This window comes from Hydra vulgaris, chromosome 04, assembly GCF_038396675.1.
Source record: "Hydra vulgaris chromosome 04, alternate assembly HydraT2T_AEP".
NCBI lineage: Eukaryota > Metazoa > Cnidaria > Hydrozoa > Anthoathecata > Hydridae > Hydra > Hydra vulgaris.
The window spans coordinates 30,222,003-30,245,669 of record NC_088923.1 but is presented as its reverse complement, the minus strand read 5'-3'; the positions used below and the strand labels follow the sequence as shown (position 1 = coordinate 30,245,669).

At 30.0% G+C, this 23,667-nt stretch overlaps 1 protein-coding gene across 2 annotated transcripts in view; it reads left to right on the top strand.

Annotated features, from left to right (window-relative positions):
* The first annotated feature begins 6,231 nt into the window (after positions 1 to 6,231).
* The window catches only part of LOC100210976 (marginal zone B- and B1-cell-specific protein), a 38,288-nt gene continuing 20,852 nt past the window's right edge, over positions 6,232 to 23,667 (top strand). Inside the window, exons 1-2 of one of the 2 annotated variants that reach the window (XM_065796031.1) lie at positions 6,232 to 6,386; positions 22,503 to 22,672. In XM_065796031.1, the coding sequence (XP_065652103.1) occupies positions 22,517 to 22,672 (156 nt within the window). In that variant the 5' untranslated portion in view covers positions 6,232 to 6,386; positions 22,503 to 22,516. The remainder of the gene's footprint in view (positions 6,387 to 22,502; positions 22,673 to 23,667) is intronic. The other variant, XM_065796032.1, reaches the window with a different exon arrangement.

Below are 23,667 nucleotides of genomic sequence, written 5' to 3'. Positions count from 1 at the left end.
CATGAGCGTCCTTCTGGGGTAAAATTTTTTGTCGTGGAACGACCTCATTCTATTGCAATATATTATGTATAATAGTTCGTTAGTTATTAGTTTTCCAATATAAAATTTATTTACAAAAGTTGATGAAAAGAAGAGCAGTGATTTGAAAGTGTTTTTAAGAGGTATTAGGTATGGGTATATTTTGTGAATGAGGGCTAAAGTGTATTTTACTAAGGGTTGAACTTTTTCACACTTAAACATCATGTGTTGTATGTTTTCTGATTCTTTCATACATTTGGGCAGAGATCGTCTGTTATATGGCCTCTTTTTTTAAACAGTGTATTGGTGGGTAGTGCAAAATGTATTAGTTTATACTTTATTTCATCGGCTTTGTTGTTGCTTTTTTTTTTGTGTATGGATATAAACAAATGGGCCCATTCTTTTGTTGAGTTATTATTCATACTGTTGAAAATGTCCTTCCATCTGTAAAATATATTGGGTGTACTTTTATCGTTGTTATTTAGGGAAGTGTTGTAAATTGCTTTAGGAGTTAAGTCAAGGAATCGTATTCGACGGTTGTTTTTGGTGCTTATGCACAACGACTTTTTGTTGTAGTCGAATCTTTGACTTTGGGTGTTTATCATGTTTTTCCATTGGGGTGGTAATGAATTTATTATGGTTGTTAAGAGGCGTTGTTTTATACCAATAACTTGGCTTTCCAGAAAGCCCTGGACAAATACTTTTGATATGTCCCCTAGCATGATTATGTTATTATTTATGGATTCTTGAGTTGGTTTCATAGTTTGGTTTTTGTTGCGTATGTATGGGTTAAAAAATATTGGTTGCATTAGCACTTCTTCGATGGTGAGATTCTCATGGTTATTGTGTTTTAAGTAGAATTTATTCCAACTTTTCATTGTTTGTTGGTAATACGGAGGTAGAGTTTTTAAAGAATCATATGAGTGTGATGTGAGAAGGACAAGGTTTCCTTGATTAGCGTTTCGGTATTGATTAAGTATGTAGGAAGCTGAGTCTTTCCAGGCGCCGTTTTTGTTTTTGTTATATAACTTTGAGATTCAGCTCAGCTGTAAAGATTCAAGTTTTTTCTCGACTATATTTAAACCTCCCTGGTCTATCGGAAGTTTTGATGTTTGCTAAGGGGTTTTTACGGTGCTGTTATTCCATAGAAAACTTTCTACTTTACGTTCAATTATTTTGATTTCTTTGTCAGAAGGAATGGGTATTGTGAAGGCTAAATGCTATGAGCTGCTTAAAAGGGTTTGATTTATTATGATAGCTTTACCTTTTATAGATAACTTGAAACGCTTCCAGCTATCAACTTTTTTGCTAATGATGTTAATACTCTCATCCCATTGATGGTTTATGTAGTTACTTGTGTTTGAGAAAGTTATACCTAGACTCTGGAGAGTGTTGCTGTGCCAGGAAAAATTGAGGAAATTTTCTTTTATCCGAGATCTGTTCATTCCGAGCCAAAGGCCTTGGCATTTGGTAGTATTTAGTTTTGCTCGTGTGGCTAGTTTGTATACATTTAGGGCGTTGTCTAGAGCTTTTATAGAGTTGTCTGAAGAGAGGTAAAAGTTTGTGTTGTCGGCGTATTGTCGGAGCTTTGTCTCTTTGTTGTTTAGAGTTAATCCCTTTATTTCGGTATTTTTACGGATGTATCCTGCCTGCAAAAACTTCAGCTTGCAGAATGTAGTGTCATTGAAAGAGGACATCCTTGTCGTACTCCCCTGTGTTTGTCACGCTGTATGAATTTTTTTTCGACTTTTACAGCCGCTAGTAACGATTCAGAAAATTAACCTAAGATATATAGAAATTAGCTACTATATTGCTAGCGGGTTTGTTTTTAGAAGAAATCTTTATTCATTAACAAATATTTTCATTTTTAAAATAGCTTATATTGCTTGTGGGTTTGTATTTTTTTTTAATAAAAATTGTTTTCTTTTATAATTACATTTATTTATTTTTTTAAATTGGCTAGTATTGCTTGTGAGTTTGTTATTCTTTTTTTTTAATAATATTTCTTTTATAAATCTTTTCATTTTTAAAATTGGCTAAAATTGTTGTGGGTTTGTATCTTTTTTTAAATCTTTTAAAAATACTTTTTGTTTAAAAAAAAAAAATTTGTTTAATATATCGTAACTTTTTGTAAAGATTAAAAAGTAGAAAATAAAATATAGCAAAAACATTTGCTCAAAAATATAATCTTTTTTGTACTAAAAAGTAGAAAATAAAATTTTTAATTTAAATTTAATAGATCAGTAAACTAAAGATTGACAGGTATGTTTCAATATAAACCTTGTGCAGACCTGTCAATCTTTAGATTACTGAACTATTAAATTAAAAAGTCAATATAAACGATGCACAAAGTTACACAACAGTATAAACAAAACATAGAATTACACGACAATATAAAAAATACACAAAAATACACGACATTATAAACAATACACAAAATTACACAATATAAAAATCCAAACAACATAAATTAATAAAACTTAAAACATGTTATTTTTGTTTTCTTTTAGTAACTTATTCAAGTTTTTTATTTTCGAATTTGTCACGAACATTTTTACTCGTTTAACTTTGAATTTAGTTCTTCTGTTTGTTTAATGTTTGTCAGTTTTTATTCTTTAATATTTTCATTGTTTTCACTTTATTTTTTTATTTTTCAAATCATCTATATTAAACAATTTTTGTTTTTCTTTTCCTCTTTTATCTATTTTACACATTTCACCATTAAAAAAAATACTCCATTTGCAATGTCATTGCAAACTCAATACGAGGGTCGTTCAATAATTAACAAAACAATTTAATATTACTCAAAAACGGTTGAATTGATCCTTATAATGTATGTATATATATATATACAGGGCCGTCCCGAGGGGGTTATAAGGGTGTCTAATAGACACTGTCTAGCCCCCTACGAATTTTATTAATCGACAAATTGGACACTGGGGACGTCAAAATTGGATCTGTAGTTGGCAGTCGGCAAATGTCGGCCAACAAGGACCATTTTTTTAATTTATATAGTCGTCAAAAAATCTTTTACATATATATATATATATATATATATATATATATATATATATATATATATATATATATATATATATATATATATATATATATATATATATATATATATATATATATATATGTATACATATATATATATGTATTGCCCCTTATCATAAAAAAATATATGTGTGTTTATTATAAACTTATCCTACAATGTGATAAAAATAAATTAACAAACATCGAACACATCGATATACACATCGTACACATATACATCGTACAAATATACACATCGTACACATATACATCGTACAAATATACACATCGTACAGTTTTTTATTGACAAAAAATAAAACTATAAGTTTTTATTTTTTGAGCTTTATTTTTAAAACAATTTTCAAAACTTAAGTTTTTAAAAATGTTTCAAAAATGAAGCTGTTGCAATTGTACTCAGAACCTGGTGTTCAATTGCTAATGTAGCCATCCACATAGGCGGTCCTAAAAAAGGGTCGATCGAACGCAATTTTTAATAATCCTTAATTTAGAAAAACTCATTTGTCACTCATTTGTCACTCTTTCCGTCAGCTTTTAAAACGGAATGAAGGTTTTTGCACTTTTTTTTAAAATGCGTCTGTTTCACGTTTTTCAATTTTTTTCATGTTATAAAAAAATTCAAAACGTTTGCTTTGATTTTCCATCTGTTCAAATTTTCTTATATAAAAAATTAATTGCTGTGTCTAAAACTACAAATAAAAAATTTACTTTGAAAGACTCTTTTGCTGACTTCACTGATTCATCAGTTAACTTCTTAAAAGAAGAAGTTTTCTTCCAGTTCTATTTTTCTTTCTCATGTTCTCCAAAAAAGTCTTGACACTTTTAATTAGTTTCGAAGGTTTCGAAGGACAGTTTTTATCTGAAGTGTTTTGCTTACTAAATTAAACTTGAACAAGACATCATACCAAGTGACCAAACAGCAGAGGAGTTTGAAATCTGTAGTTTTCTTAGCCATTCCCATAGCGTTATATTTTCCAAAAGCATCAATCTTGAAATCTAATGTGGGTTCATAGACAGCGTCATAAACCACATCAATATTGTATCGCAAAAGTTCAAACGGATTTCACTGGGAGGTTTTACAGTCAAATTATTTACATAATTTGTTAATATACTTCATCTATGGCTTGATCCAGAAATAATTTCCAGAATATTTATTAAACAGTTAGCAGCTACAGTGCAGGGAAGCGCTGAATTGTTTACAACAAGGTTTAGTGAATTGCTTCCACAAGAAACAAATAATGCTTGTGGGTTATTGTTAAGGATTTTTTATACGCCTACATTCTTTTCTTTCATGTTTGATCCAATATCATAACTTGGCCACGAATATTTTGTAAGGATATTCCTTTTTTTGAAACCTTGTCTAACAAGCAAGCTAGATGTATATAAAAGCTGACCAAATCAAAGAAAATTTTCCCTCGTATTTACTTCAGACCTGCATAAACAAAGAGAATAACAAGTACCATCTGTTTTTTACAATTTACGTTAACAGTGCAGTCAAGAATTATAAAATAATAAAAAGCTTACAGCAGTTCACACAAGATTAACTCTAAAAAAGTAATTTTACAGGAAAAGTCCAACGAACAAATTTTGAATTTTTTTGCTTAATAATGTATATTAATTTTTTTTAGTTGTTGCTTATATCCAATGAAGATGTTTAAAAGAACAGTATCAAATTTTGAAATATGTTCAAAAAGTTTTTAAAAATTTCCATTGTTTTCTTTGTAAACTGTTTCACTTGTTCCATGAAAATCTAATCCTTGAGTACCAAGGAATTGCACAATACAAAGGATTTAAAGCTAAAGTTTTTTTTTTAAAACAAAGGTTTGTACTGTAATTTTATTCAATTTATTTTTTCAAGAAAAGGCTAGACCTTAAAAAAAAAATGGTGAACTTGACTTGAAATTAATTCGCTCTTATACAGAAAAAGACTAAGCTCAAGCTGCTTCATCAGGAATGCCTTTTAAATCTTGACACTGTGAATTTTCTCCTGACGTCTTTTTCTCCTAGAGTACAAGAGTAGAGTTTAGTTTCTGTTTGTTATGATTTATAAAAATGGTTAAATATAAACCCAACACCCAACATAAATAGAACACAATGGTTATTAAGGCATAAATAACGGTAATCTATTACCTCTCTAAATTATTATTGTGTTGTGTTTATTAACTAACTAACTAAGTAATAAATGCACTCGTATATCTTACCTGCTAATTTTACCTGCATTTAATAATAATTTAATCGTAATCTTACCTGCATTTAATACTGATTATTGTTTAGACCAATTTATTCAATGTCTCTGCTTGTTTTTTGTCTTCTCTCTCCATATCTGATTTGTGTTTTCTATAAAAAAAAAAAAAACCCGAAGATTTCTTTTTTGTCACCATGATGACTCACAAACTTTTTCTTTCAAATAATTAACTAACGACAACTTTTTGCAGTAATTATTTTTTCATTGAAGTGCAAATCCATACAAAATAAATAGTTTAAAAAATAAACTATGGCGCCCCTAATTGTAAATTTAACTTAGTACTTGTTCACAATATGGACGCCAAAAATTATATTTAAGTTTTTTTTAAAAAATCAAAATTATGAAGCTATAAAGAAAAAACGTCGGCTAAGCCAGCGCGGCGCCCCAGCCACGCTGGTACCCTATGCGACGACATGAATCGCATTTCCATTGCACCGGCCCTGATATATATATATATATATATATATATATATATATATATATATATATATATATATATATATATATGTATGTGTGTGTGTGTGTGTGTGTGTGTGTGTGTGTGTGTGTGTGTGTGTGTGTGTGTGTGTGTGTGTGTGTGTGTGTGTGTGTGTGTATTATGGGTAGAGTGAAAGGTTTATTATAAAATGATTATTTTTTGAAACTTTCGCATAATTTTGCTTCGTTTGAAACCCAACATTACAACATGTTTTTGTTGATAATATTAGCATAATAAGATGTTAAATATTCAAAGGTCTTTTATAAATTTATTTTTTATAATCTTTATAAATTCATAGAGCACTGAAATTTTTCAAGTATTTTTATGATATGAATGGACCACTTACAAAATGATTTAAAAAAAATTACCTTAACAAAATGAATTAAAAAAAAAAAATTCCATTTGCACACATAAATGCGTTCCGCATTATTCTCGGCGTCTATTAGAAAACAGACTTTCACTTTCATTACTACACCTAGTCCAGGTGAAGTTAACAAATACAGTTAAGCATAAAGATAGTTGCATGGTTACATTTATACTTTTCTACACATAAGTGAGCGTTGTTTCCATAGCTTGATTTAATATATTGTAAGCTTATATTTAGTTTTAATTAAATGATCATTGTTAACAATTTTTAGATAATGTATATAATGTAATAATGTATACTACATCGTGTAAATTAACAATGACATTTACTACGTAGCATAATTTGATAATAGTAACAATAATAACAATATTAACAACAACAACAACAACAACAACAACAGCAGCAACAACAACAACAACAGCAACAACAAGAATAATAATAATAATAACAATGATAATAATAATAACAATAATAATATTAATGACGTGAAAAGTAGTATGTATTTTTCTTATTTTTAGTATGAATGAAAATTGAATGAAAAAACACAAAATGAAAATAATATAACTTTTATTCTTAGCTTGAATTTATAATAAAATAAATGTAAGAAAAAGTTTAAACCATATTTGATATGTATAAAAATTGCTCTTCAGAAACCAAATGCACAATCATTTTATCAGAATAGAGTTAATCCGAGATTTTAACTTCTGATGTCTCTGCTTTATTGGTATTGTCTGAATTCATAGTTTAAATTTTGTTTTTGCTTCAACTTTAGAACTTAATTTAAACATTTTAATTTGTTTTATACTTTAATGTTTTTAACACTGTTTCTAGGTCAGGAATTGCTTTTATATTACCCGAATCAACAAACAAAACTCAAGCCAAAACTTAAGGGGTAAACAGATTCTATATGTTGACCAGCCTTGCACCCTTTCTTTATCTATTAGGCTGGTGCAAGTGTATTTAAAATGCATTGTTTCCAGTTTATGATGTTATATGCTGGATCTTCTTGACTCAATGCATGGGTTTTGATTGTGTCTCTGTTTTTATGACTAGGCAACTCATTATGTTATCTCCTAATAAGAATACAGCTCTAAAACTCAGTTTTATGGTTCTGAGGCTGGCTGGTAGTCAGGTTTCTCGAACTCTGTAGTAGCTTTCAGAGAGGCTGATTCCGTCAACAGCTGTAAAATATCAGAATACTAACTATGCCGTTTTGCACATGGGTGGTGTCCTTTGTTATGGATTAGGGTTTGTTAATAGTAATGAGGCAATTGCTTGGACTATTGAATAGTGTACTGAGTACTATCTCTGCTTTAAGTTAAGTTCTTTAAAAAATTTGATAATGACTAAAGTATCAATAACTATAAAACACAAAAAACCATTGTCATCACCAAGTTCTCTAAACCTATCATTCACTAATATTCATGGTCTTCAAACAACTTTTCTTCTGTTGAGTCTTATCTCTTGCAAAGTTCACCAAATCTACTTGCTCTTTGTGAGACTAATTTGAGTTCAGCTGTCTCATTTTGTGATCTTAGTGTTGATGGTTATCTTCCTTTAATTTGTAAAGACTACAATAGTCACATGCTTGGCCTTTGCATTTACCATCATAAGAATTTACCCATTTGTCGGGAAACTAGGTTTGAATCTGACTATTCTTTTATGTGCTTTCATTTAGTGCCACTTCACTCTATTGCCTTTCTCTTTGTTCTATATCGCTCTCCTTTATCTCAAAACTGCTTTCTTTTTGATGTTATTTTTGATCAAATTGACCAAGCCCTCTTTCTTTATTCATCAGCCAATATCATTGTTGTCTGTGACTTTCTCAATCTCTAACTGAGACAATTTTCGTGATGACCCTTGGGTAGAAATTTTTCCTCTTCCTGCTGACAAATATGCTTCTTACGTAACTTATTGGATTCAGGCTGGTATAGACACTTTTATTCCCTCTCGACAATTCCAAGTCAAGCCTCAATCTTCTCCATGGTTTTCCTCGCATTGTGCTGCTGCAATTTCTAATTAAAACCATTACTTCAATATCTATCAGCAAAACAATTCTCCAGAAAACAGATGTCTAAAGCCCGCTATTCTCAGGCCATGAAATCTCGTATTTCATCTCAAACACAAGGCTCTTGAGACTTCTGGAGAATCTTTAACAGCATCAATAAGGGCAAATCTGTTATTCCACCTCTCTTGTATGGTTCAAATTTTGTCACCTCACCTAAAGACAAAGCTGAATTGTTTGCTAAGAACTTTTCATCAATACCATCTCTCGATTCTACTAGTTGCGGTCTACCTGATATTGCCGACAAACAGGTTGATCTATTGCTTCACATTGTATCACTCCAGCTTTTGTATCTAAAGTGATTTCCTGCTTAGACTCTTCTACAGCCTGTGGTCTGGACAACATACCTTTAGTCTTGTAGAAGTGTTCTTCGAAGCTGTCATCTATGCTTTCAAAACTATTTAACAAGTGCTTATCTGAGTCTTGTTTTCCAGCCTGATGGAAAGCGGCATCTGTTATCTCTATTTTCAAAAATTCTGGAGAGTGATCTGACTCGTCTCTAACTACTGTCCCATTAGTCTTCTTCCTATCACAAGCAAGGTTTTTGAGATATTTTTTGTGCATTAGATAGAAATGAAGAGGTTTAGGCTATCACTCTTGACATTTCTAAAGCTTTTGATAAAGTTTAGCATGTCGGTCTTCTCCATTAGGTTTCTTCTTACTGTTTATTAGGTAACATCTTTAAGATTATTGAATCCTTCTTTACCAATTGTAGTATAAAAGTTGTCCTCGATGGACAACACTCTTCTTCATATCCTGTAACCTCAGGGGTTCTTCAAGGTTCTATCCTTGGCCGTATACTCTTTAATTTGCATTAATGATCTCCCAAATAATCTCACATCTAAGGTGGCATTGTTCGCTGATGATACTACCATTTACCATACCATACAGATACCATTTTCTTGTCTTGATAAGAAGCCAACACTCTCTGATTGCTTGGAGGGGGCATTTGAGGTTGAAAAGAATCTCACTTCTGCTACAGCGTGGGACTCGCAGTGGCTGGTGAACTTTAATTCAGGTAAAACCCAATTTTTTTCAGCCAATCGTTATCGCAATAATCTTCCTTTATTTATGAACAGTGATGTACTCAATGAGTCATCTACCCTTCATCTTCTAGGATTAACTCTTACTTCCAATCTTTCTCTGAAATAATTTATCAAATCCATTGCAAAATTAGTATCTGCTAAGGTTGCATCTCTTTATCGTGTGCTTGGCACTTTCTTACTCCGGATTCTATTCTTTATCTATATAAATCTCAAATCCGTCCTTGTATGGAATACTGTTGCCATATTTGGGGCGGATCTTCTAATGGTGTCCTTTCTCTTTTAGACAAGGTGCTAACCTCCAATCATTGTCACATTGTTGTAATGTTGCTTCTCTTTCTTTTTCTACAAATACAATGCCATCTGCTAAAATTCATTCTTATGATCAATTAATTCTCATCCTTTTACTGTGACTGTTCCTAAGTGTTCCAAAAACTCGCTTTATTATTTATTTTTTTTCTCGAGCTTTAGTTCTTTGGAGTTCACTTCTTTCATCTTGCTTTCCTGATTCATTTAATTTGCAATCTTTTAAGTTGTCTGTCGATCATTAGCTTGCTCTATAAACTTCACCTTTTCTCTTCCAGTAACTTCCAACTAAAATAGTGGTTGTTTGCAGCCTTGTTGGAAGTGAAGATGTTGAAAAAAAAAATGCACAAACATTGGCATATTATTAATAAAACTCACATTTATTATAATTATTAAAAATATGTTTATTTTAAAAACATATAACTTTGTAGTAAGCTACCCCAAACATCCCAAATTGGGGGGAGGGGCAGCAAATTTAGAGGGGCTCATTTGCAATATTTAGGAGCCCTTCAACAAATTTGCAAATGGGCTTTTTCACTTTTAACAAGATAATTCACTTTTATCAAGATTGCAAGCAACCATTATTTAGTTATGATTACTAGAAAACAAATAATAAGGTTAAAGAGAAAGGAAAGAGTTAACTAAAGACTTAAAAGTTGTAGCTTGTATGATTCAGGAAAGCATGAAGATGGGTGAGAGTTTAGAGGTTTTGTTGACGTGTGAAGAAATAAACTAGATAGATAAATGTGCCTGGAGGAACAGATACAATAAAAGGATGTGAGTTTGTGGAATAACAAGCCAAGCAAGTTGAGTATTGGTTCATCAAACTAGAGCTTGTTTGAGTAGCAACCATGATAGTATTTGTAGAAAAAGAAAGAGATGCAACTTTACAAAAACAGGATAGTGACTCAAGCTTGGCAAATAAAGCAGGTCAAACTACATTTACAATGTGCTTTTGGACCTTGTTTGAAAGTGAGAGGGTTGTTATTCCACAATATAGGAATGTCAACAATATTTGGATAGTTGTTTGCAATAAATAACTATCCAAATATTGTTAGAGTTTTGTTGGAGTTAAAATCCATATGCCACTGCATGCTCCAAGCTGTTACATGAAAGCAATCAGATCAAAGAGCAGCTGCTTGTTCTAAGCTATCAAAAGAAACTTCACAGGAGCAAGGATAGAACTCCTAAAGTTACTAGAAATAAAGTAGAGCATAGGCCTTTGAGGATGACTTTAGTACTGCAGTTAGAAAGATCTAACTGCTGTATTAAAGTCATAGGAAAGTTGGAGAGGTCTGAGGTCTAGAGTTTTTAAATATTGGAACCACTTATTTAGCACCAAACAATTGTTGAGCAAGGGTTAAAGAATGCTCTGGAGAACACTTTTGTTAGACTATGATGAGTTAAACTGGAATTGCAGGAAAAGTATGTCCACTACATTCAAGAGTTAAATTAGAGGAAAAGTTCTTTGCAAATAACTCTGCCTTATATTTCCCTTTTCATCTTCTGGGGAGAAGTAATAAGATGAGACTCATGAATTAAGGCAAGTTTCTACTTATCTATTTTTTCATGGGAACTGGAAAGGGAAGAGAAAAATAATCATATGGGTATGCGTATTATAAGTTTTAATTTGTCAGAAGTAAAACTTTGCATGCTCATGTGATTATTTTTCTCTTTCCTACTCTGTTCCCATCGAAAAACGGATAAGTGAAAACTCACCTTTAGAGATGTAATGGCGGACTTTAGTTAAGGATACTTTGAAAGATTTTCCAAAAGTCTCTATAACCTAATATCTAAGATAAGATATAAGATTTAGTAAATTGAGAATAATGGAGCTTTGCATCAGACAGGACTCTTCAGCCTTAACTTCTACTAATAAAAAGACATTTCTTCTCAATAAGGATATTCTTTTGAAAAAGACGAGAAAAATGATTATCGGTTTAATATAGCAACTGCACAAAAAATGTGAAAAATGTGGAGTAGAATGAGGCTTAATTTAAAACCAAAGAGAAGGAATAAAAACTCCCATACCCGCATGGATTCAGGAGATTAAATAAGAGCCACATTTATGCATACATAATAAACATATATATTGATATAAACACATATTTGCTATTTATTTAGATGCTGGAGTACAATATCTTTACATATTTGTATAAACTTTAGTATTTATGTAGTGTAGTATTTGCCAAAGAAGAAGATGATGATCAGATTGATGCATGGTATGATTCTAACAAGACAAGAAAAGGACCCATAATTTTAGACAGATTAGAAAAACGTTGTATTGAACAACTTTTGTCAGAGAAGATTAAATCGGTTTGGATATGTAGAGAGGTAGCAGCATCAGGAGAAAATGGTAGAGGTAAAGGTAAGAAAACTTGTAGAGAATACATTACATATGGTATGAATGAGCTTTAGTTGAGGAAAGAAAATGCTCAAGATTTTTTATATTAGAGAAACAGTAGGAAGGCTAAAGCTTGATGATGATGATAGTGATGATGATGATAATGATCATTTTAATCATGATGATGTTTATATATAAATATACATGCATATATATATATATATATAAAATATAACATGAATTTTAAATGAAAAAAGTATGCTTTAGGATGTAATAATGTTTATGCAGCTGCAATCACAAACCTGGCCGTGGCTATTTTTTATCAAGCTTGCTTCCGGCCCCAGTTTAATTTCAACTACAGTCACTTACTATGATGTTTTTATTTAATAACATTATTGGCTCAATACATGTTTGTTTAAAAAATAGTATAAAAGTTAATATAAAATAAAAAACGAGGTTTAATACCAATAGTTATACCATTTTGATAATGATATCATTTTGATAATATAATAGACATGAAAACAGAAGTATTCAAACAATTTGTAAAATAGTGCTGAATAAAAAATATTTATTAATTATCTATAACACTGACACAAATATTTTCAAATTAATAAAATTCAAATTTAAATTTAAATTTAAAAAAAAAAAAATGATATTTAAATAAAAAATTTTCACATTGAACATGAAATTTTAAATACAACTGTGGCAAATCATAGTATGTTAAGTTACACTGCTAGATAAAATATGCATAATAAAACAAAATTGCTTCTCTAATAATTACTTTAAATTTTATATTATTTTAAATTCTAAATATTAAACTTTACAGGTATAAAAACAATTTTTACAACATACTTTTATTTCAAAGAGTTTCCTCCCGGAATACAAGGTTACTATCTGTAAGTAGTGGTAATTAATTTCATTGATCTATTTGTGGCTAACTGTCACTCTAATTGCAGAGTTGTAATCAGTTGACACAACTTGTGTTTCAATTTGCTCAAAAAGATAGTGTCTCCTTTAAGTCATATTGGATAGACACAAAAATATTCTAACACTTTTTTGTTTAATGCATTAAATGAAAATTTATAAGAACTTTTTCAAATAATAATCTCAAAGTACTAAAAGCAATAAAATTTTCAATAATCATAAAATTAGAATAAACTGTAACAAAAAATAAATATTTTATGTAAATATGCCCTATAACTTTTCATTTACTTAATTTGTAAAAGAACTTTCATAATAAGGTTCAGAAATACATAAAAATTTAGCTTTATATACTAACTATATAGTCTTATTTCATAATATATAAATATTATGCTATATATACAACAGTCTCGAAAAAATATTATATAAAAACATACTATTTTAATTCAAGTACTTATTTTTATTTCTTCTCATCATCCTATCTGTTTTAATTAAAATAAAAGCAGGTCTTCTTGTGATACAACAGTGAAAATTGCACTGTAAGGATTTTTTTTCCTCCTTTTTAAATTTTTAAAAGTTTTGAGAAGATAAGTTGTAACTTTTCATTTATTTAATTTTTATATAAAATTGGAGTTTTTATTAAAATTAAAGAATAAATTTTTTTAATAGATTTTGCAGCTCATTATCTTTTACATATGTCTAAAATAATAGAATACAACTTCCTTATTAACAAGCCTTGCTGCAAGACCATTTTATTTTAATTCTGTTTGTTAAAAGGGGTAAACAGATTCTATCTGTTGACCAGCCTCGCACCCCTTCTTCATTTATTAGGCTGGCACAGATGTGTTTTTAATACATTGTTTCCAGTTTCGGATGTTGAATGCTAGATCTTCTTAACTCAATGCATGGGTTTTACTTGTGTCTCCATTTTTATGACTAGGCAACTCATTCTATTATCTTCTAATGAGAGTACAGCTTTAAAACTCAGTTTTATGGTTCTGATGCTGGCTGGTAGTCAGGTTTACCGAACTCTGTGGTAACTCAAAGTGAGGCTGGTTCCATCAACAGCTGGAAAATATCTAAGTATTAACAGTGCCACGTTGCGCATGGATAGTGTCCCTGTTTGTACTGTTGGTGTGCATTATCAAGGCCACATTTACATTCGTAAGAATTCACCCATTTGTCGGGAAAATAGGTTTGAATCCACAGACTATTCTTTTATATGCTTTTGTTTAGTACCACTCTACTCTGCCTTTCTCTTTGTTCTATATCGCTCTTCTTCATCTCAAGACTGCACTCTTTTTGATATTATTTCTGATCATATTAACCGAGCTCTCCCACTTTATCCATCTGCTAATATTGTTGTTGTCAGTGACTTTAATGCTCACCACACCAAATGGCTTGGCTCTAGTGTCAACGACTCTGCAGGCATTAAAGCCCACAATTTTTGCCTTTCTCAATCCCTAACTCAAATAGTCATCTTTCCAACTTGCTATCCAGACAACTTGAATCATTTACATTCTCTACTCAACTTATGTCTTGTTCTGATCCTAGTCAGTGCTCAGTTTCCCCACATTCACCCTTAGGTGCTTCTGATCACAGTTTGATCTCTCTAAAGCTATTATCTCATTCTTCTTTATCATCGGGATTCCCCTATCATTGTGCCTCTTACAACTACCTTAAAGCTGATTGGGACTCTTTCCGTGGTTTTCTTTGTGATGGCCCTTGGGTAGAAATCTTTTGTCTTCCCGTTGACAAATGTGCTTCTTAGATAGTTTCGTGGATTCAGGCTGGCATGGAATCTTTTATTCCTTCCAAACGATTCCAGGTCAAACTTCACTCTTCTCCATGGTTTTCCTCACATTGTGCTATTTCCCATCGAAACCATTACTTCCATATCTATGAGCAAAACAATTCTCCAGAAAACAGATGTCTGTTTATTACTGCTAGAAACCATTGTAAAAAGGTTTTGTCTAATGCCAAAGCCCGCTATTCTCAGGTTATGAAATCTGGTATTTTATCACAAAAATTAGGCTCTTGTGACTTTTAGAGAATCTTTAATAGTATTAATAATAAGGGCGAATCTGTAGTTCTAACTCTCTTTTATGGTTCAGATTGTGTCACCTCACCTAAAAACAAAGCTGAATTGTTTGCTGAGAACTTTTCATCAATATCATCTCTTGATTCCACTAGTTGCGGTCTACCTGATATTGCTGACAAACAGGTTATCTATTGCTTGACATTTGTATCACTCCAGCTTCTGTATCTAAAGTAATTTCCTGCCTAGACTCTTCTACAGCTTGTGGTCCAGCCAATATACCTGTTATAGTCTTGCAGAAGTGTTCTCCGGAGCTGTCATCTATACTCTTAAAACTATTCAACAAGTGCTTATCAGAGTCTTGTTTTCCAGCCTGCTGGAAAGCATCTAACTACTGTCTCATTAATCTTCTTATCATAAGCAAGGTTTTTGAATCTTTAAATAACAAACACTTAATCTCTCACCTTGAATCTAATAACTTACTTTCTAATCATCAATATGGATTTCGATCTTCTTGTTCTACAGTTGGTTTGCTAACAGTAATAAGCGATAGGTTTTATTTTGCATTAGATAAAGGTGGAGAGGTTTATGCTATCACTCTTGACATTTCTAAAGCTTTTGATAAAGTTTGACATGCTGGTCTTCTCCATAAGCTTTCTTCTTACTGTGTATCTGGTAAAATCTTTAGGATTATTGTATCTTTTCTTTCCAATTATAGTATAAGAGTTGTCCTCGATGGACAGCACTCTTCTTCTTATTCTGTAACTTCAAGGGTTCCTCAAGGTTCAATCCTTTGCCCGGTACTCTTTTTATTTACATTAACGATCTTCCAGATATTATCACATATAAGTTGACATTGTTCGCTGATGGTAATACCATTTATTCTTGTCATGATAAGAAGCCAACACTCTCTGATTTCTTGGAGGGGGCGTTTGAACTTGAAAAGGATCTTACTTCTGCTACAGAATGGGGGTCACATTAGCTGGTGAACTTTAATTAAGATAAAACTCAATTTTTTTCAGCTAATTGTTATTGCAATAATTTAGATCTTCCTATATTTATGAATGGTAATGTACACGATGAGTCATCTACCCTTCATCTTCTAGGATAAACTCTTACTTCGGATCTTCCTTGGAAACCATATATCAAATTGGTTGCAAAATTAGCATCTGCTAAGGTTGCATCTCTTTATCGAGCTTGACACTTTCTTACTTTGGATTCTATTCTCAATCTTTATAAATCTCAATCCTGGCCTTGTATGGAATACTGTTGCCATATCTGGGGCGGATCTTCTAATGATGCCCTTTCTCTATTAGACAAGGTGCAAAAACGCATTGTAAGCATAGTTGAACTTGCTCTTGCAACCGACCTCCCACCATTATTATATGGTCGTAATGTTGCTTCTCATTCGTGTGCTCCAAAAACTCTTATTCCTCTAGTTTTTTTCCTCGAACGTCAGTCCTTTGGAATTCGCTTTCTTTATCTTGCTTTCCTGATTCACATAATTTGGAATCCTTTAAGTTGTCTGTCATCTTCATCTTTTCTCTTCCAGTAACTTCCAACTCTAATTAGTGATTGCTTGCAGCCTTGTTGGAAGCGAAGATGTTTCGGAAAAAAAAAAAAAAAAGTTAATGGATTTTCTTTTATATATGTTTATATAATTTATAATTAATGAAAAAATAATTACTAATTAAACCATTGCATCATAAGTTAATTTATTTAAATACTTCTCTGTTTAAGCTGTAATTGTCAAACTTGTTAACTTCAAAATATACTAAAGGACATTATATAAATTACTTATGTTATATATATTACTGATGCTCTATAAGGTATGCATGCATATAAATATATCAGTAGAGGCAAAATTATATCACGATAAAAAAATTAATTACAAAAATTATCTTTGTAATTAATCTTACACAGTTAGCCTTAACTAAATTTAGGTTTTCTGAGTTGTGTCCAAATTAATTTCAACGTTTTCTGAAAGAGTATAGTTTACTGATCACTATGTATATAGTCCACCAAATCAGAAAATTCCTATTAAGTAATTATGGCATTTTAAAGATTTTTTCGCGCATTTTATTCTGCGCTATTTTTTGCAAGTGTTTTGTGCCATTTTTTGGTCTGCCATGTTTTCATTCAAAATTTTATTGTAAAAGTTACAAACAATTCATTGGAAATGAATAATACATATGATATTGTGTTATATTACATAGTTTAAAAGTGAATAAACAGATAATCAGAATGTTTTAAATCTTAAAATACTTACAAATATAAAATTAAAAGCTTTTTCTTTCTTGAATTGAATCACTAAAAAATATCAACATTTAGATCAAAATGTCCAAGAGAAACAAGATGTTTTCCATTATAAGAGTGTAATGCCCTTACTAAATTATGTCCATAATTAAAATTATTTGCGGACACCTTGTACCGGTTCCACGAGGCAGTTTTGAAGAGGTAGTGAACACTTTCTCCTGATTGCTCCGAATAAACTCCAAGGCCCATTTTTTTTGTTTTATAGAATTCAGATACATGATTGAACAGGATATGAAATTTTGGTGTCAAAGTAATACCATGTTCCAACATCAAATTTTTATAGCAGGCTTTTAAATTTTCGATATTAGTTTGAAAGTTTTCATCAAGTCTGGATCCAAAGCAAGACTCAACAACTAAATTTAACAACCTTATGCATTTAAGACTTTAGTTTAATTGGCAGCTTATCATTAAAGACTTCCCACTTTTTAAGAATTTTTCGAAAAGAATTTCCATTAAATTCTCCACTATGCTGACCAGTCTTAATAATTTGCAACTGTTCGTAAATCTTCTTCATATTCATTTCCGACCAAATCCATGTTATCCATTACATGGTTGACAGTTCCCTTCATTATATGAAGCTCCTGTAAAACAAGTCTATCTACAAGAAGTTCAGAGGGGTTTCCATGTAATAATCAGGGTTTATACAATTCTTATAATGCTGTGCACACTTAGGTTTTGAACCAGATTCTTTGAATTTTGTATAGTTGTTTTGACAGCTCTCGAAAGTTCTGTATTGAGCATTTGTCCAAGTTTCTCTTCTATCCCACTCATATACATAACAAGGATGAATTGAACTGCTACTTGGAGATATACCTGTCAGAATTTGACTAGGTTTAATGTCACATACCCAATGTGCTCAAGATTTAATTTTTCAAATAATATTTTAATGATTAAATATCTTTCTGGGATTTCTGGAGCTACCAGAAGAAGAAATGAAGCATTTACTGCGGAATCTTTAAATATTTTTTTTAGACCATCTTTATATAAAGACCTGCAAGCTGTTACCGGTTTTGTTTTAAGGTAATCAATTTCAACTTTGCCATAATTTTCAAAAATTTCATTGAGATTAACTATATTTAAACAAAATTTGTTAAAACCACTTCCCCGTCAACAGTAATTTTTAGCAACTGATTCTTAGAATCAACACATTTAAGATCCAGGAGTAGTTTAACAAAAAGAGTAACATCATTGCAATACGCTACTGTAATATTTTTATATTCAAAATTTATCATCTTTGTTTTTAAATTCAAATAAAATATTTTCTTCGGTAAATAATGGGAGAAGGTAACTGTCCAAATCAGAGACACAGTTTTTCAGTCCATGTTCTACAGCGTTTCTTCTTTTTTCAACAACTCTGTAATTATAAATTTTTTTATATAATAAGTTTTACTCCAAATATCACATCATTTTATTGTGCAGAATTAAATTTGTATTAGTATTGTGATTTTACCTTATAATATTAGCAAGTTTTACCATTTGATGGTTACTTAAGGAAAGAGAATTCTGAATATAAAGAAGATTTTTGTGGGTAAAATTGGTTGTTTTTGGAGTATTCTCAGATCCAATAGATAGTTTCAGTTTACTACCTCCTGTCTTCAATGAAATGGTGTTACCACTTTCACTACATAGCTTTTCTTTAATATAGTGAGAAGCAATTTGTTCCTTGACATCTAAATAAGTTACAAAACTATGGAGACTGAATGAAAAAGGTTTTGGCAACTTTACATTGTTAAAAAGGTTATAGGTTCAAAAGCTTACAAAAGTTTTTTTAAATTAAAATTATCATTTTTGATTTATTATTCTTCACATTTCTTTCACTTATCTCTCTATTAGTAACGCAAATTAATACGGTTTTTCTAATACCTTGATATTCGGATGCCGCTGATATGTTATTTCTGAAAGAAAAAAATTACATTTACGAGCTTGATTTCTATAGAACATGGTATACAATCTTTCACAGTCAAATAATCAAAGTTATAAAAAGGTTTTCTACCTGAGCGTTGTTTCATTGCATTTATGATGCAATCCTCTTTTAACTTTAGTCAGACAAGAACTACACCGCGGATTAATAGCTGGCATTTTAAAACTCTTTATACCAGATTTTTTCTTGGGTATCTTTCCCTGCATTCTTGCAATTTTGCATGTTTCACAGCTGCAAGTTTTTAGTTTCCTGAAATTATATAAAAAATTATAATTTTATATTTCTTTACAACAGATATACAAATAAAATAACATTTTACCTATTTCGTGTTTTAGCCGGGATAGTCACCTTTGACCAGTCAATGTCAAAATTAATTTTCTGCCTGAGATCAACAACATTTGTTCTTTCAACTATACCCCTACACCTTAAAAAGATAAAGATATGCTAGTACCAAGCAAAATGAGATTTGATTCATTTATCAAATCTTATTTCTTTGAGTTCAACAAGGTATCCATTTTTTCAGTTATTTGAATGGTTTTACGTTTATGACATATATACTTTTTATATATATTTATTTAGTTAAAAATCATTAAGTATACCAACCTTGGACACAATCCAGTAGGGTATCGATCATCAGCAATGTTATTATCTGAAAAACAGCTCTGAAATTTAGAAATTATATGGCTTTGGCTGTTTATTTTCATATGACATTTGCAACCACAAAAAAAACATACTTTTTCTCTGTACTTTTGATGATCTAAAATAGTCTGAGGATGTGATTTACCGATTCTTAACATTTTTTTAAACAAAATTTGTTCTATGATTGTCTTTTGCAATTAAACTTGTGGCAGAAAAAATGGTGGATTAAAGATGGTCATAAAAGACAAAAAAAGCGCAAAAAAATCTTAAAAATGCCATAATTACTTAATAGGAGTTTTCTGATTTGGTGGACTATATACATAGTGATCAGTAAAAGTAGTGATCTAAACTTTTTTTGAATTTTGTGTAGTTTAGCACTTTTCCTTAATTTTTTATGCTGATTTTGAATTACTTAATACTTTTTTTTATTATAAATATTTGGCCTTCTATTTCAATTTCAATAAAAATGGTTATTTTGACAAAACAATTAGTTGTTTAACTAAATGAAATCATTATTATTATCAAAGTAGAATCCGTGGTGAATATTTTTCCTTTTGTTTTGCAGTGATTTGAGTTCTTAATCAGAATCAAAAGGTCTGAGGTTCGATTTTGGCTCTGATCAGATAAGCGACATTAGAAAGGAAGGATGTGTAAACTTCCTATTTAAACTGCTCTCCCACAGTGCTTTGTGATTAGATGCTTAGTTCTTCTTGGAGCACCTTAATAATTGTATAAAAGTCATCGAAGGTGATAGTGGATTGTTGTGAGGACTTTCCAAGTAAAAACTTCGAATTATTAGCTTATTCTTCTGTAGAAATAAGACTTTTATTTATATTTTTATCAATAATTATGATTTTAAATAAAGTGGATCTTTGCTGCAATGACTTACTATTTTTTCATTATTACTAAAGTAAACATCCCATTCATCAATCATTTTTTGACATTTAACATATCTTTCTGTTTTTCAATATATTTATTGACATCTGATTCGCAAGTAAATGGGCTGCCTTGGAATTTCAAACAAGCTAAGATATATTTCTTGGGCGCCTAATGTAAAGCTTACAGTTTTTTTGCTAACCCGTTCTGTCTCAGTTGTTTCTGTTATTGGTTCCAGTTGTATTTTATATTTTTAAATTTTTTAACAATGAGACACATTTTTCAAAAAATTTCTAATTTACCTAAATCTTGATTTCACAATTGTTTGGATATTTAAGCATATTACCACAAGGAATTTTTGTAACTGACGGTATTTCCGAAGCCAGTTATAATGAATGCCACGCTGATGCTTAAGTTCAATGTTATTTGTAATTGTTTTATAAATTGCAAAAACCTGATTAAAAACGTAATACATCAGTTGTTTCATTATTGTATCTTTTTTCCAAACCCATAATACTTTCTTATTTTCTGTTCAAAAAAATATAACTCTAACTAACTTTTTGAAATATAATTTATTGTTGACTATATTAAAGACAAGTACAAAAACAACCCTGAGTAAAGGCAGTTTTGTATGATAAAATTTGTCTATTGCTGGGAAATTTCTAAAGAAGTTTATTAATTTTGATTTATTTGTTTACTAGTTTATGACTTATTTTTTTATTAGTTTGTTACTTCCTGTTGCAATATCTTTCATTTTAATCGTTATCTAAATTCAGTTTACAAAATTGATAGCAAAGTATTTTCTAGTAGTAAATCAAAACAAATTTTTACACTAGATAAGACCTATTTTTCCTAAGTTATCCAATCAAAATTTAAATTGCATAAATTTTGACATAAAGTTGCACAACTTTACACTCAAAGAATATGCTGCAAAGAGTTCTAGTTTTTAAGTTTTTTTAATATTTTTAAAATGTTAAAAATTAAAGTAGAAGGTCAACCACAAAAAATTAGCAAAACCTGAATTGTTTATTGAACTTTTTAAAAAAAATTAAGAATAATTAGTTAAACAAAAAGAACTTTGTTTAACTAATTATTATATAATTTTGGACCCCCTCCCCTTCCCTTCCATGAAAAACTAATGATATTACTATTACATCACATTGATCTCATTTTTTGATTAAAAAATGCTATTAAAATTTTTATTCAAAAATTGAGATCAAAGTAATGTAATTATGATATCAATAGTTTCTCATTATGATCTTATGATAATGTCACAACTACAGCTAAATATACTTAACTATTATTTTGATATCAACATGGGATCTTAATGAGACAATTATGTGATATCAAAGCACAATAAATTTTTGATATCATAATAATATAACCTTAATTTCATATGTTGGGTGGGTACCTTCATTTGCTCTACAAATATCAGTATTTTAACTTATTCATAAAATATACACATAGTTACATTACATGCGCACACATAGTTAAAAAGTTAAAAAAAGTACTTAGTTTAGATGCAAAATGTATAAATAAATTTTCAAGTCAAAACAATCAAGAACTTAGCTAAATTTTTTTAACAAGTTCAATGGAAACTGGAGATAAAAACCAATCCAATTCTAATTAAAAATGAATGCTATTGGTTAGGAATCCAAGAATGGCCGTGAAAAGTTCCCTGATTGGTTAGTTAGTCTCTATCATGCTTATTCCATTTTCTTTTCATACAATAACACTATGCATTTTATTATATAAACTAAGGAAATGGGGCTTAATGCCCCATGTAGCTTAGTGTCCCCAATTACCCTCTATATTACATTCATTTGCAATAAAAAAACATTTTTGTCAATTAGTTGTTGTTTTTTCAGGTAGATATTTGAAAATGTTTATATTTGTTACATTAACATTTTTTGTTGGAACAATTTTTGGACAAGAAAAATTAACTTTTGAAAGTCCAAAGATGACTGAAGAGGAGCAATTTTCTAATCATCTCCCAGGAAACATGAAGTGTGATGCATGTACAGCAATTTCATATCAGGTATTATAGTTTTTTAAACGTTTTTTTTTACATGCAAAAGTGTATTAAAACTTGAATAGGACAAAACAATAAGAAATTTTAACAGGCCATATAATAACAAATTTCAACAGATTTTTACATATCTATATTCCTGTCAAAAAAAACCTAATAAATTTATTTTAATCAACTTATTTTATTAAATATTGTTTCTTGAAACTGTAATGTTAGTAGATTTTTGGTAAATGTTTTATCATATATTTGTGTTAATGTCATTAGAAATCATTTTTGCTTTGTTTTTAGATCTTTTTGAAAAGATTTTTTAAATTTGTTAACAATTATAAAAAAAATCTAAAAAGCTTTTTTGCATCCTGCATCCAATATTTTGCATTCTTTTAACAATCAAATCATTTTTCTTTTACTTTTTCTAATTTTTAATGCAGATCCAGGACTTGTTCTTGAAGTACGAGAATTTTTATTTCTAACTACTTTAGTGTTTAAATTAAAAACTTGCATTTTATTTTACCAGGTAATTAACACTAAAATAAAAGTGTAATGTAAGATATAATAAGATATGATATACTATAGTAAGATATGACAAAAAAACAATCAGTATTATTATAAGTTTAAATTTGTGAGTTTGGTAAGGATTCTTCTTTGATTTTGGCTTTATAATCAATAATATCTAAAGAATATTTCTTGCTAGCATAAAAATATTCATAACTTATAGTTATACATAACAACAATTAATTAGGTATTGTAATGTATGGTAGTGAAAAATATCCATTTAACAATTAGTTAACTAGATATTACCAAAATAAATAATTACATCTTTTCAAATTTTAAAGAATTTATTTTTACAAATTAATTTTCATTGACATTTTGGCTTCAATAGATAACAGTCTAAAGTCATTTTATAAGATTTTGCGTCATAAAAAATATAGTATAAAGAAAAACTGCCATCAATGTTTTCATGGATAGTATTATTAGAAATATGACAAGAAGTATGTATGTACGTA